Source organism: Myotis nattereri (genome assembly GCF_964212035.1).
Source record: "Myotis nattereri genome assembly, chromosome: 3".
Classification (NCBI taxonomy): Eukaryota; Metazoa; Chordata; class Mammalia; order Chiroptera; family Vespertilionidae; genus Myotis; species Myotis nattereri.
Genome location: NC_138077.1, coordinates 184,887,006 through 184,900,825, shown reverse-complemented (window position 1 = coordinate 184,900,825; position 13,820 = coordinate 184,887,006). Strand labels below are relative to the sequence as shown.

General features: G+C 40.7%; 1 protein-coding gene across 1 annotated transcript in view; it reads right to left on the bottom strand.

The window, feature by feature from the left end:
* Positions 1-1,045: 1,045 nt before the first annotated feature.
* The window catches only part of ATPAF1 (ATP synthase mitochondrial F1 complex assembly factor 1), a 31,643-nt gene continuing 18,868 nt past the window's right edge, over positions 1,046-13,820 (bottom strand). The window contains exons 7-9 of the mRNA XM_081085596.1: positions 12,868-12,963; positions 10,537-10,644; positions 1,046-3,875 (exon numbers count right to left, since the gene is read on the bottom strand). Of these exons, the coding sequence (XP_080941722.1) occupies positions 3,681-3,875; positions 10,537-10,644; positions 12,868-12,963 (399 nt within the window). The 3' untranslated portion in view covers positions 1,046-3,680. The remainder of the gene's footprint in view (positions 3,876-10,536; positions 10,645-12,867; positions 12,964-13,820) is intronic.

Genomic DNA, 13,820 nt, shown 5'->3' with positions numbered 1-13,820 from the left:
CCAGGAATAAAACTGGCAACCTTTTGGTGTATGGGATGATGCCCAACCAACTGAACCACACTGGCCAGGGCTTCCCTAGTATTCTTTAACCCTCCTCGCCCCTCTTCTGAGAATGGCACTGTCAGTTTGCCTCATATTGTAATTATTCATGTTAGTGTCTCCCTTGCTGAACTGTGAGCTCCTCAAGGGCAAGGAGTGATCCTTTAAATCTGGGCCCCAAAACAAGCATGCTGAGCTTGGCCCTACTTTAAGGCCTCAGCACTGGCTCTTCTCTTTACCTGGTACTTTTCTTCAACTCCAGTATCAGCTGTCACCACTGCAGAGATGGCTCTCCTGACCATTGAGTTATTGCCTCCACTCCACATTCTATCACATTATTATTATTTTTTATTTTCATAGCACTACCAGTATTTGAAATAATGTTATTCATTTGTCTTCTTCACAAGCATATAAACTCCATGACAACAAGGGCCTTATTTGTCCTGCTCACTGCTTTATTCACCAGCTTCCTATATCTGTACTTAACATCTAATAAGTACCCACTAAATATTAATGATTGCTGAGTCACTGCTAAATCAAAGGACTGGGAAAGTGGGCATTTTTACTTCTTCTCCAAGGCTGAACAAAGGTCAGTATTATGGAGACTGCAAAAAAAAAAGATACATGTGACTACTGCTTCCAAACTGGTTGGAGGAGAAGAAATAGCAACATCAACCTCCTGAGAACGACAAGGGAAACTATGACCAGGTGCTAGATGTAGGGCACAGATTCAGAGGCCAGAGAGACACAGGCGGTGGCTGGAACAGAGCTTGAGAGCAGGGTTCCTACGCATCTTCCGTGTCTGCACCTAACATGGCGCTGGCCGAGGAGGTGCTCTGTGAGGACTACTGAGTTGCACTGAGCAGACAGCCCAGCAGATTGGTGATTTACAGAGACTTTGTATATAATCTGGTACCTTGGATTACAAATATTCCTACTCAGTAAGTTCTTAATCTAAATGATTCTCTTAAATTCAGAGTATTTAAATATAGGCATACACAAGATAATGTTTTGGCTAAAATCATGTCACTTATTTATTCAACAAACAACTGAGTATCTTATATGTTCCAGGCCATATCCTTGACACTAGAAATGGAGATTAAAGCCTGGCCCCCAAGGAGCTCACAGTCTAGTGTGGGCAAAAGATACATAAATACATAAATATAATATATGCAAAGAGGACCACTATAGGAGGCAAAGGACAGAGGAATCCAATTCTATGGTTAATGTCCATAGGAAAGGAAGACCTGGCATTTTTTTGTGAAGAACTCATAAGGCAATGGTTCTCAAAGTGTGGCTGGTGAATTACCGTCATCTGAATCATCTGGAGCACATATAAAATGCAGATTCCCAGGACTTTCTACAAAGATTATGATTCAGCAGCTTGAGGTTTGGGACTTGGGAATCTGCATTTTGAAGTGCTCAAGATAATTCTACTTCCACTCAAAGTTTGAGAACATGTGAGATAAGGTTTGCTTGTTAAACTAGAATGAAGAATGATCTGCACATCTGAAATGTTAATTGGCATTGGTCTTTAATGACAGGCAGGGAAGTGGAGAAGAGGAAGGGAGGTGACATTTATTAAGCTCTACTGTAGTGTATAAATTAATTCTGACAATAATCCTATGAGGTAGATATTATTATCCCCATTTTACACATGAATAAACAGATTTAGAGAGTTTAAATAATTTGTTCAATATTATAGAGCTAATGTATTGCAACACCAACAGCTGAACCCAGATTCATTTAACTCTAAAGCCTGTCCACTTTCTATAACACCATGTTGCACCAGCAGACAAATTTACTGACTAAACTTACAATGTTCTTTTAGTTCTTTGCCAGATCTTTCTAGGTAAATATAAGGAACAGCCAGATGGTGCTTTGATCTTTCCAGTGTAACTGCCCATGGATACAGTCTTCCCTTGATTTAGGGCAAAGCTGGGAGGAACAATAAAATGAGCAGCCAGTTTTTATTTCTTTTCCCATCATTTTCTCACCCTCTGGTGGAGATGCTATGAAAATGTCCTGTGGCTAGGAACTGGGTCCATCTGGACGGAAAAGCAAACATAACCGGATACCCACAATAGTAACTGCCTGATGCTAAAGATTCCCAGGACTCAAAACATCCAGATTCAAGTTTCTCAAAAAATGAACTGTCAGGACCAGAGGTAAGTCCAGAATTTGCATCAGGAAATAGCCCTGTCTTTAGAGAAATTGTGAAAGGCTAGCTAGCAGCTTTTCCAGGTTAAACAAACACTATCTGTCTCTTTCTATATACAGACTCAGAGGTATAACAAAACAGACTCAGCTCAGAAAATAATGGGAAGTCCAAGCCCATTTAAAGAGCTTGGGGACAGGCCCAACCTGTAATGAAGAAAACAAACATACACAGGAACTGTAACTACTGGTTCCATTTCCACTCACCATGTTCAGTGTCATACAACCAGATCTTGGGCAGCAGCAGACAAAGTGAAGCATGTCAGAGCAAGAAAAGGAAAGGCGTAGTAAAGGCAGCTGACAACAATGGGGAGGGGCGGGGGGGAAACCTCAGGTTCAGAAGCCTGGTGTGTAACTACCACCCTCCTCTATCACTGAGCTTTGAGCCACAGCAGTGACTCTACAAACCACATGGGAGTTTCCAGAGCTGGAGAGCTCCTTTTCTCATTTTTGATGTTTCAAGCAACTACTAAGCCCAAAGATGAATTTTGATCAAGTCAGCTCACAGCACTGACACTATGGACAGCACATAGCTTAGATTTCACTGCTGAATATAACAAATACTGTAAGCCAGAGTTTATTTTATTGCTATATTTTCTCCACACCCAACTTGAGAACATTTGCTTCCACCCACTTTTTCATATAATAGTAGTATGGCTTAGAGTTGTTAAAAAACAACACAAAAACATGCAAATCTGGATTGCTCCTTCCTTATAAAAAGTTGATTTATTTACACTGCATTGACTCACCCCCTCCAAATACACACATTCTAAAAGACAGAGTTAGAAGAGGAGGTGCCACAAACCATGATTTACTAGTAAAAATATGCAGACACTGTACCTTTGTGTTTAAGTATACCTGACATCTACTGATGCTGCAAACCAGCTACACTAAAAGCAACTCTGGGAGCATCTAGATGAAGTCTTAATCCTGATTGCAATACCTGGTTGTTCTAGAGTCTAAACAGGATATTTGGGTTTTGCTTTTGGCAAGCTAACTGGCACATGGGAAGAGTATCTAAAGCCCACATCTAACTATAGCAGGTCTTCAAGCTATCTTGTCACACGTTTAGAAAGATGAGGAACTATGCTCATTTGGGAGTTGTACCACCAAAATGTCCAGAATGCATGTGCACTTTTAACAGTGTGTAAAATCAAGTCAACCATCCAGCTGATCTTTGGCTGTCTCTGATAATGAACCGAAACGCTTAAAAAGGAAACCTCAAGTGTGCTGAGAGATAATTATCGGAATTTTGGCTAACTCTGTTCCTGACTATCAAGTAATAAGGCTCACCTCCATTAGTACTTCTTGCATAAGCACACAGGGCAACTCCTTAAGAGACTGCATTATAGATGCTGAGCTCCTGAGAATTCAAGGGGTGGGTGGGCTGAGCAGACGCTGTAAAGGAGTCAACCCTTGCAGCTCTAAGTCTTATCCTGGTTCTGGGCACATTTCAGTTCTGCTCCAAGTCCACTTTGCTCCAATTCAGCGATGACAGACATATATTTGAAGTCATTTGGTCTGAAGTTAAAGGTCTCCACTAACCCGTAGGTCTCCTTCCGATTAGTGGCATAGAAGAGCTGAACTTGATTGGCAATGCACTGTGCCTCAGCAACATTCTGGAAGGTAAAAAGAATAGTGAGCTTTCTCCCTGCCCAGGACCGAAAAGCTCTGTGTTTGAGTTCTGTGGCAAGTGGGCCCTCACTCAGGAGTCTCTGCTTCAGGAAGCTTCCCTGACTCCCTGATCTCCCAAGTCTTCGCTAGGTGCCTCCTCTCTATGTACCCAAATTACCCCATGTTTACTGATATCGTAGTACTTATCATACTGTATTGTATTTTGTCCTTTCTTTTCCTTTTTTGTCTATCTTGCCTAGTATTAATTCCTCAAAGTATGTGTGCTTGTTTTATACCCCTGCACATAGTGACATCCGGTGAATGTTTGAACAAATTAATGCATATGCTCAAAATTTCCCTCTTGGTTCAGTTCCTTTATAACTGTTAAGTGTATTTCGAGGGCGTAGGGGAGGGGAGGCAGGTGGAGAATAACAATAGTTACCCAGCTCCAAGCTCTAGTTGGTGAGTACTAAGTTCTTGACTAACCCTTTCTTTGAGTGTGGACTGTATTTACTGACTTGCTTCTAACAAGCTGAATACAGTGGGATGATGAAGAATGACTTCTGCTATTAAATCACAAAAGACAGTTGTTTCTAACTTGCTCTCTCCTGAATCACTTGCTCTGGAAAAGCTAGTTGCCATGTGATGAAGACATTTAAGCCTCACAGAGAAGCCAACATGGCAAGGAAACGAGGCCTCCTGCCAATAGCCAGGAGAGTGGGGTCAGAGGTAGATCCTCAAGCCCAACCAGCCTTCAGGTGGCTGTAGTGCTGGCCAACATCCTGACAGCAACTTCATGAGACTGAGCTGGACCCACCCAGCTATGTTGCTCTTGAATTCCTGACCCACAGAAACTATGAGGTAACCAATTTTTGTTTTAAGCCCTAAGTTTGGGGTAATTTGCTATGTAGCCATTCCTAACTAATAACTAAGGCACCAGCAAAGCCCCAGGGAAGAAAAGGGGCCACCTTCTGGGAAGCTCAGAGGCAGAGAAATGGAGACCAGACCACGCTATGTAACAGAGGTAGGGTCAGGACATAGACTATACTTTTGAAACCTTACAAAAGAGTTACTTCAAACAACTCTTATTTTTTCTATCTAGTCATTCTCCAGTTCTAACTAGTCAGAGGCACTTATTCATTATCCTTGTGCTCCTACGGCCAAAACCAACCCCAAAGGATAATGGAAAATTCCCAGTAAAACCGACTGTCAGGAGTGTGCTACATCTAGCTATAGAATCATGAGGACGGGTTTATAAATACCCTAGGCCACTTTGTCTCCATTCCCTCCTGTGGGGTTTTCAGGTCATTTTCTCACAAGCAGGCACTAATCTCTGAGACTAGATCTTCAATCAAAAGCCTTTTTCCAAAATGCTGGCTATTTCAAATTAATGGAATTTCAGAGCTGGAAGGGGCCTCAGAGATCACCCAGTCCTCATTTAATAAGCCAGGAAACCAAAGCAGATGAAGTCTAGGGATAGGCTCAAGGTCATGTGGCTAGAGAGTGGCAGAGACAGGACCAGACCTCTGGACTCCCAGGCTGGTACTCCCTCCACTTCACCCTGACAATGTGGGGGAAGATAATTAAAATCAATCAAGGTTGTTAACTCTGCTTCATCCATTTTACCTTTTTTTTATACTAAAACATGCCTCAACAGCAAACCATTTCTAAAGCAAGTGCACGCCACAATCTGAGGCAGCTATCACTGTTCTCTGAGCTCCTGAACTGTAGGGCCTCTGAAAACCAATTTTTATTTGAGGCTGAGGATGGTGGAGGCAGGGGTTATCTCAGCTGTGTTCCCTCTAGAATAGTGCTGTCCGAACAGTAGAATCTTAGGGGCTCTGAAGAGGTGCCTCAGGTCCCTTCACCTCTGTTTCAGCTGTTTTATCCTAGGGCAGGGGTCCTCAAACTACGGCCCGCGGGCCACATGCAAATACAAATATTGTATTTGTTCCCGTTTTGTTTTTTTACTTCAAAATAAGATATGTGCAGTGTGCATAGGAATTTGTTCATAGTTTTTTTTTAAACTATAGTCCGGCCCTCCAACTGTCAGAGGGACAGTGAACTGGCCCCCTGTTTAAAAAGTTTGAGGACCCCTGTCCTAGGGTTTACATAGTAAGGTTTTGTTTGGATCAAGGATTCCTCCTACTAGCTTGAAGACCACGAGTGTGGTGGGTAGGGAGGTAAGATACAGGTAGCTATGTGCATCTGTCTCTCGAGGGTTATTCACCCCCTGCCTTTTGTTTTCTTAATTCTCAACATGAAGCAGTAGCCTCCTCTCTTTCCAAGATTCATGAAGATAAACATATTAACTCCTTGTGTTGCTCATTAAGGAGGTATATTAACAAACCTGATTTCTCCTTCTCTTTTAATTTTCATAGCTATGATCAATTTACTTCCTATATATTTTGGGGGTCATTATCTCTCCTCCAATGATTCTTTTGTGTCTTCAGGATAAAGCCAAACCTCTAAACATAACCCACCAAACCTTTTTTATATATCAGTGATACCAAATTCTTTGTTATACCGCAAGTCATTTTATGCCTCCTAGCATTTACTTATGCTATTAGCTCTGTCTGGAACACCTTTCTTTACCTGGCAAAACTCTGGCTCATCTTTGAAGGTTCAGCACAGGTGTCATTTCTAGGAAGTCACCTTCCTCCTTCTGGGTCAGGAAACCCCACCCCCCCAAGAATGCTCTGCATGTTTTTATCCTAGCACTTACTGCATTCCAATTAAAGCTTTTATTGATAGACATATGGAACCAGATAAGGTTTTCTAATATTCTACTAAATTTTCAGCATTAAAGTTAATTAGTTAAGAAGAAACCGTTAATTTCCATGTATTTCTATTTATCTGCTTTACTGTACTTGGAAATACTATGCCTAAAATACAAACTCATGTGTGAGTATGCAGGTGATCATATATTTATACTAGAGGCCCAGTGCATGAAATTTGTGCACGGGGGTGGGAGTGGTATCTCAGCCCGGTCTGCACCCTCTCCAATGTGGAACCCCTCCGGGAATGTCGGACTGCAATTCGGGATTGCTGGCTCCTAACCACTCACCTGCCTGCCTACCTGATCGCCCCTAACCTCTCTGCCTGCCTGATTGCCCCTGCCTTCCCCTGCCAGCCTGGTCACCCCTAACTGCCCTCCCCTGCCAGCCTGGTCACCCCTAACTGCCCTCCCCTGCCGGCTTGATCACCCTTAACCACCTCTGCTTCAGCCCCTGCCACTGTGGCTTTGCCTGGAAGGACGTCTGGATGGATGTCTGGAAGATATCCGGTCTAATTAGCATACTACCCTTTTATTAGTATAGATTACATTTCTCGTGCACCTCTATAATAATTCCTAACAAGTCTAGTTCTGTAAAGTAGCTCCTCAAATCACATCATTCATTCAATGTTGTTTTCCTATAACACTGATGAGATGCTGTAGGAACTTAGTTGCTGTTTATATCAAGTTGCCTATGGTAAAATTGGTTTTGTTATGTCTTTTTGCCACAGTTCCAAGAACCTATCAATGACATAAAGTGAAGACTTACTGTATAATACACTGGACAGTCAGTCAAGTTGACTTATGCAAGGCAAATACAGAGTGGAGTAAAAGTAGGTTTACAGTTGTGAGTACGTGAAACGTAATCTATTCTTGTATTATTATTTATTAATTATTGTATTATTTTCCATATGGACTGTAAACCTACTTTTGCCCTACCCTCTATTTATTGTCTGGTATGCTGTTGAATGTTATAAGGCCAGGAGGCAAATTTGAATGATGATGGGAACTGTATCAGTTTGAGACCACCAAGGTGAAGTGGTCAAAATGCCCAAGTAGAAGGGTCTCTCCTCTGACCTCTCAAGTGCACTTTTTTAAAAAAATATTTATAGATTTTATTGATTTTTTTTTTTTTTTTTTTTTTACAGAGAGGAAGGGAGAGGGATAAAGAGTTAGAAATATCGATGAGAGAGAAACATCGATCAGCTGCCTTCTGCATACCTCCTACTGGGGATGTGCCCACAACCAAGATACATGCCCTTGGCCAGAATCAAACCTGGGACCTTTCAGTCCGCAGACCGACACTCTATCCACTGAACCAAACCAGTTAGGATCAAGTGCACTTTTAATATGATTAGAGGCTGTGCTTCGCTGAAGACCAGAAAATAAAGTGCAATCTCTATGTCCCTTACTCCTCTGGTCAAATCTTAAACCTTGTCATTATTGGTAACTATATCCCTCCAAATCTCAATTTGAAGCACCTAAACACACTTGGTCTACTATTTCCTATCATTTAAGCACACTCGCAACTTCAAAAAATCTTTTAACTCCACTAGGACTCACAATTCTGTCTCTAACCTCCCTTACGTTTTCGCTTCCTTCTTTATCCAGTTTATATTCCATGGTCAACAATTATAATCACTCCTTTGCCTTTACATTTAACTTCTGAGTTCCTATTTTACTTCATTATACCACTTGGCTAAACCATAACCCTAGTTAAATGAAACTCTCAGCCCTCTCTTTCTGTGCTTGTACCCACACAGCTATTCTCTCTTCCATTTTCCTAGACCACAGATAGGCATACAGCTTCTGTAAAGGGACAGACAGTTAATATTTTAGGCTCTATGGGTCCTATAGTCTTTGTTGCAGAGCTACAACAGCCACAGATAATAGGTAAATGATAACCATGGCTACTTATTGTGTTCAAATAAAACTCTTTCACAGACACTAAAATTCGAATTTCATATACTTTTCACAGGTTCACAGGTCAGGAAATACTCATCTTCTTTAGGCTCCCTTACCCCCTCTCCAACCATTTAAAGATGTAGAACATTCTTCACTTATGGGCCTTCTAAAAACAGACAGTGGATTGGATTTGGCCCCGAGGCTACAGTGTGGTGACTCCTGTCCTAGACAATTTCAGACGTTCTGTTTTTCATTATAATGTCCAACACCTATTCTTCCATCCTCACTTCCAGCTAATGATGGGCCTTCCTTTCACTAAACAAATTAGAGAGAATTTCTATAGGCTACTACCACCTCTATCCAGTTAACTGTGTCCTTATATCCTGGCTTCTCTCCTGTTTTTTTATTTTCCTCATTCCCAGACTTACCCACTCAAAAATCTCACTTCAACATTTCTCTCCTCTTTCTCCACATTATCAATATTTCCCTCTACTGGATCTTTCCATCAGCATACAAATCTATTTCTCCCATATTTAAAACAAAACAAAAAAACACTCTCACTCCCACTTCTCCCCCCGCCCCCCAGCTATTGCCCCATTCTCTCCTTCCCCTCACAGAAAACCCTTTCAAAGACTTGTTTATGCTTACTCTAATTTCTTTCTATACTCTCTTAATAGCACTCCAATTATGTGTTTATCCTACTTCTCTGTTTGAAATGTCCCTTATAAAGGTACCCATGACTTCCATTTTGTGAAGTGTACTAAATTCTCAGTCCTCATCTCATTTCCTACCAGAAAGTGAGATTTGGCCAGCTGAGCACTCCCTGTTTCTTGAAACATGTTATCTCAGTATCCAGGACATTCTACTATCTTAGTTTTCTGCCTACGTCACTGACTTGTTCCTTTTAATCTTTGTTGATGCTTCCTCATCTCCGCTGGGCTCTGCTCTGAACTCCAGGCTCATATATCTAACTGCCTACTACTTGGAAATCGAATAGGCATGTCAGATTTAACATGCCCACAACTGAGCTCCTGATATTCCTTCCAAACCTTTTGCTTCTACGATCCTGTTTACCTCAGTTAATGGCAACTCCATTCTTCTGGATAGGGTTTTAGGTACCTTCCAGTTGAGTGTGGTGGGGGGGAGTAAGAATATGAGAAATGGGACTGAACAGTTTCAGGACTAATAGACAGGGAAGTAGAGTACCAACTGTGTCCAAGACTTGGGACTAACTGCTATTGGTCATAATGGCTGAAATACTAGCTGAGTGCCAATACTAGCCAAGGAACTTACACCACTTCCTTCCCTGTATGCCGCTGGTAAGAGAGAAGGGAAAAATAAGTGGTGTTGCACTGAAAAATCTCAGGGAAAAGAGGCATGAAAGTGGCCAGTATCTTGAGGCCATCCTGAACTTAAATGCTGCCAGATAAATGAGATTAAAATGAGCAAAGGTTAGACAAACAGGCTGTACAGTAATCATAAAAGTGCTCCTGGCCCTAGACACGTGGAGAGAACAAACATAATGGATATCATTACCTATGGGCATATGGCTGATGCTCTATCCAGGGAATGGGAAAAGGGGCAAGGGAAATCACTATGTGTGAGGCATGTTGTGTATGTGAACAGTGTGGAAGATAAAAGATCGAGCACTATTCTAGACTTTGAACTCTTCCCTACTCTTAAGAAGCCATTTACTTGTCCAGTTTCTTATCTAAAACCCCTAGGGCCTGATGTGTTTTGAAGTCAGAGTTTTAGAAAGGTGCAGAATGTTTTCAGAGCGTTTGGACTTCAAAATTGTGTAGAAGTGATTGAGGATCTGTACTAACTCCAACTTGCAAGAGCTTGAGTAAGACCTTGTTATTGTCAACTTTAAGTAAGAAACAAATACATGTAGATATCTCAAATTTTACTTCTCCTGAATTTTGCTGAAGAATATTACTTTCAGGGCTACCAGGTAAATCCACAGAGGTACAATTGATTCTTACCAGAAATGTAGAATCCATTTCTGCTGTCATCAGTACTATGCCCTTTTCTTCCTTAAGTTCAGGGTAGTGATATAAAATCAGCTGGCTGGCCGCAGCTTCCCCTCGGGTCTGTAAGGAAGAACACTTATCAAGGTGCAATAAGGTACCGCCACAACAAAACCGCAATTTCGGAGCAAGAGGGAGTCTGGAAGAAATTCTGGCTCTTACCAGCCCCTTGGGTGTCTAGTGAGTTTGAGGACTGGGGATGGTTGGGCCTGCCAAGGCACGGTGAAGTGACAGTTTGCACAGCATTATTTGTGTCTTCAATTGAAAAAGGTTTGGCTCTTTTCCCAGAAAATGTTTACAGTAGGCAGTGAATCCTTCATCATGGCCATATATTTAAAAACAAAATGGCACAAGCAGCTACCAAATAAAGTTCTAAAGAAAGCAATATGCCTGTGTAATTGCCACTTTTATGGACTAGTGCATTTCACAGCTGAAATCTACTCCCCTTGGCTGGCTCTGAAGACTGAGCTCTTTTAAGCTGTAGCAAACAGCTGGAGAGTTTGCACATGGGCCAGATTTGCAATGTGCAGTTTTAAAATAAAAGCTGGGTGGGAGGTAGGGAGAAAAGCATGAGAATACCATAATTTCATGAAGAATGAACAGGATAGTAACCAGACCATAATCCCGACTAGGAAGAGAAGCTGGGTTCAAAGCTAAAGCCCCCATATAGTGTTGGAGGACTATACATTCAAAAAAAATCTCTGGGTTTCCTCTCTAAAATTCCAGCAAGAGTCCTTTTAATTATCAATATCTAAGTATTGCTAGGGTACTTTTAATAATTTAGCCTCTCAGTGCTTTTGAACATACTTCTACTATATTGGTCATTTTGATTATAATTCTATTTCTGGATTTTTTTCTTATACTTAAATATGAGCTTCACGAGGGCAGGAACCTTGGCTCATAGGTATCTAGGTTCTAGCATAGTTTCCAACACAACAGCATAATGGATAAGTTCAAAGACTATGGAGTCAATTACCTGGAGTCAGTCAAACCCAGGTCTACCACTTACTAGCAGTGAGTAAATGAAATAATATCTCATGGGATAATTGTGAGGATTAAATAATAATGGCACATAGTAAGTATATTAAATGGTGGTTATTATAGTATGTGCCCAATAAATGATTGTTAGAATTGAAAAATAACAAAGTGAAAGCTGCCCCGATTCTAATTTGCGCTCCCTTTACTCCAACTTCAAAATCATACATGCTTGTTTTTGCCAGATTTGGCCTCTAAATATAGAATGTCAATCTTAGTTATGATCTAATATGAAATACTGACTTATTTTAAAAGCTTCAGCCCAGCTAATATAGCTCAGTGGTTGAGCATCGACCTATGAACCAGGAGGTCATGGTTCAATTCCTGGTAGGGGCACATGCCCAGGTTGTGGGCTCGATCCCCAGTGGGAGTATGCAGGAGGTAGCCAATCAATGATTCTCATCATTGATGTTTCTATCTCTCTCTCCCTTCCTCTCTGAAATCAATAAAAATCTATTTTAAAAAAGAGCTTCAAATGCTTTGGATCAAACTAAATCTAATATTTTGGAATTTAAAAAAAAAGGAGGAGGGAAGCAAACCAAAATGGAATGGAAACTATTACATAGCACCATGGGAAGTGCTGACTTGATTAATAAAACTCAAATAAGACATGGAGCCTACCTTAAGACCACCATTATAACTTACCCATGTTTGTTAAGTGAGGCACATACAGTAAATGTTTTAGAGATCTAGGGAAGAGACAGGAGAGAGCTCGAAGTAGTCAGAGAACATGTTTTGGGTCTTTGCCAATTTCTAGGTATTGAAAAGGGCCTGGAAAGCTGGTCCAACATATCAAGTATGACAATTCATCAATGCCACAGCAAATACTGCTGGGGGTCTGTAGATATTCTGTGTTCTCAAGCCTCAGCAAGGGCTCAGGATCCCACAAAGGGGTAGGCCTCTTTCTTCTAGTGCAGCGGTTCTCAACCTGTGGGTCACGACCCCTTTGGGGGTAGAACAACCCTTTCACAGGTGTCGCCTAAGACCATCGGAAAACACATCTATAATTACATATTGTTTTTGTGATTAATCACTATGCTTTAATTATGTTCAATTTGTAACAATGAAAATACATCCTGCATATCAGATATTTACATTACGATTCATAAAGTAGCAAAATTACAGTTATGAAGTAGCAACGAAAATAATTTATGGTTGGGGGTCACCACAACATGAGCAACTGTATACAAGGGTCACGGCACTAGGAAGGTTGAGGACCACTGCTCTAGTGGATGAGCAGAAGCCACCTACCTGAATATTTATAAGTGCAGTGAAGTGGAGTTCAGTGCCTGACCACTGTCCTACAAAGAACTCATAGCCTTCCCTTCTTGGTAGTGCACACAGAAACTGTGGGAAACAAATACACGAGGTAGATGAGTAAATAAAATCATTCCCTCTATGTCCAACCACCTGTATCATTCACTCCATTTCTTCCATGTTTGGTTGAAAACATTTTTTAAAATTATGAAATTCATACATAATAATATAACATATGTATATACACTTCCCAACCCACCTAAGAAAGAAGCATTAGATATCCAACTGAAGCTCCCTGTAATTCATTCCAATCCCGCTGCTGAGTAACTTCTATCCTGTATTTGCTGACTGCCATTCCCTTTCAATAGACAGTGAATCCTTCATCATGACATATATTTAAAAACAAAATTGCACAAGCAGCTACCAAATAAAGTTTTAATACTTTTAATGTGTATGTGCATATCCATAAACAAGAACAGTACCATTTGCATGTTTTGAACATAAATCATATCAAATTATGTGTATACTTTTGCAACTTGCTTTTTTTCATTTCACATTATACTTCTAAGATTTATCCAAGTTGATAACTATAACTCTAATTTATTAATTTTCACTGTTGTATGGAATTCTACTATAGAAATTTACCACAATTTATCTATTCTTCCATTGATGAATATTTGGATCTTTTTCACTTTCTAAACTTCCTAATGCTGCTGAATTAATTTTTGTTCCATTTACTATAATCACTTCATACTTTTATCATCTGAGGCTAATACTGCAGTTCTAAACACCAAGAGATGATTAGTTTTATTCTCGAGATGTTTAGAAATGGGGATGAGTGGTGGAGGAGAGATTGATGCCAGAACATAAAGCATAATCAATCCAACAAGCATCAGTCATGGAATTGTCTCAGTATTGCCAACCACTCAGGGTGTTTCTTTATTATT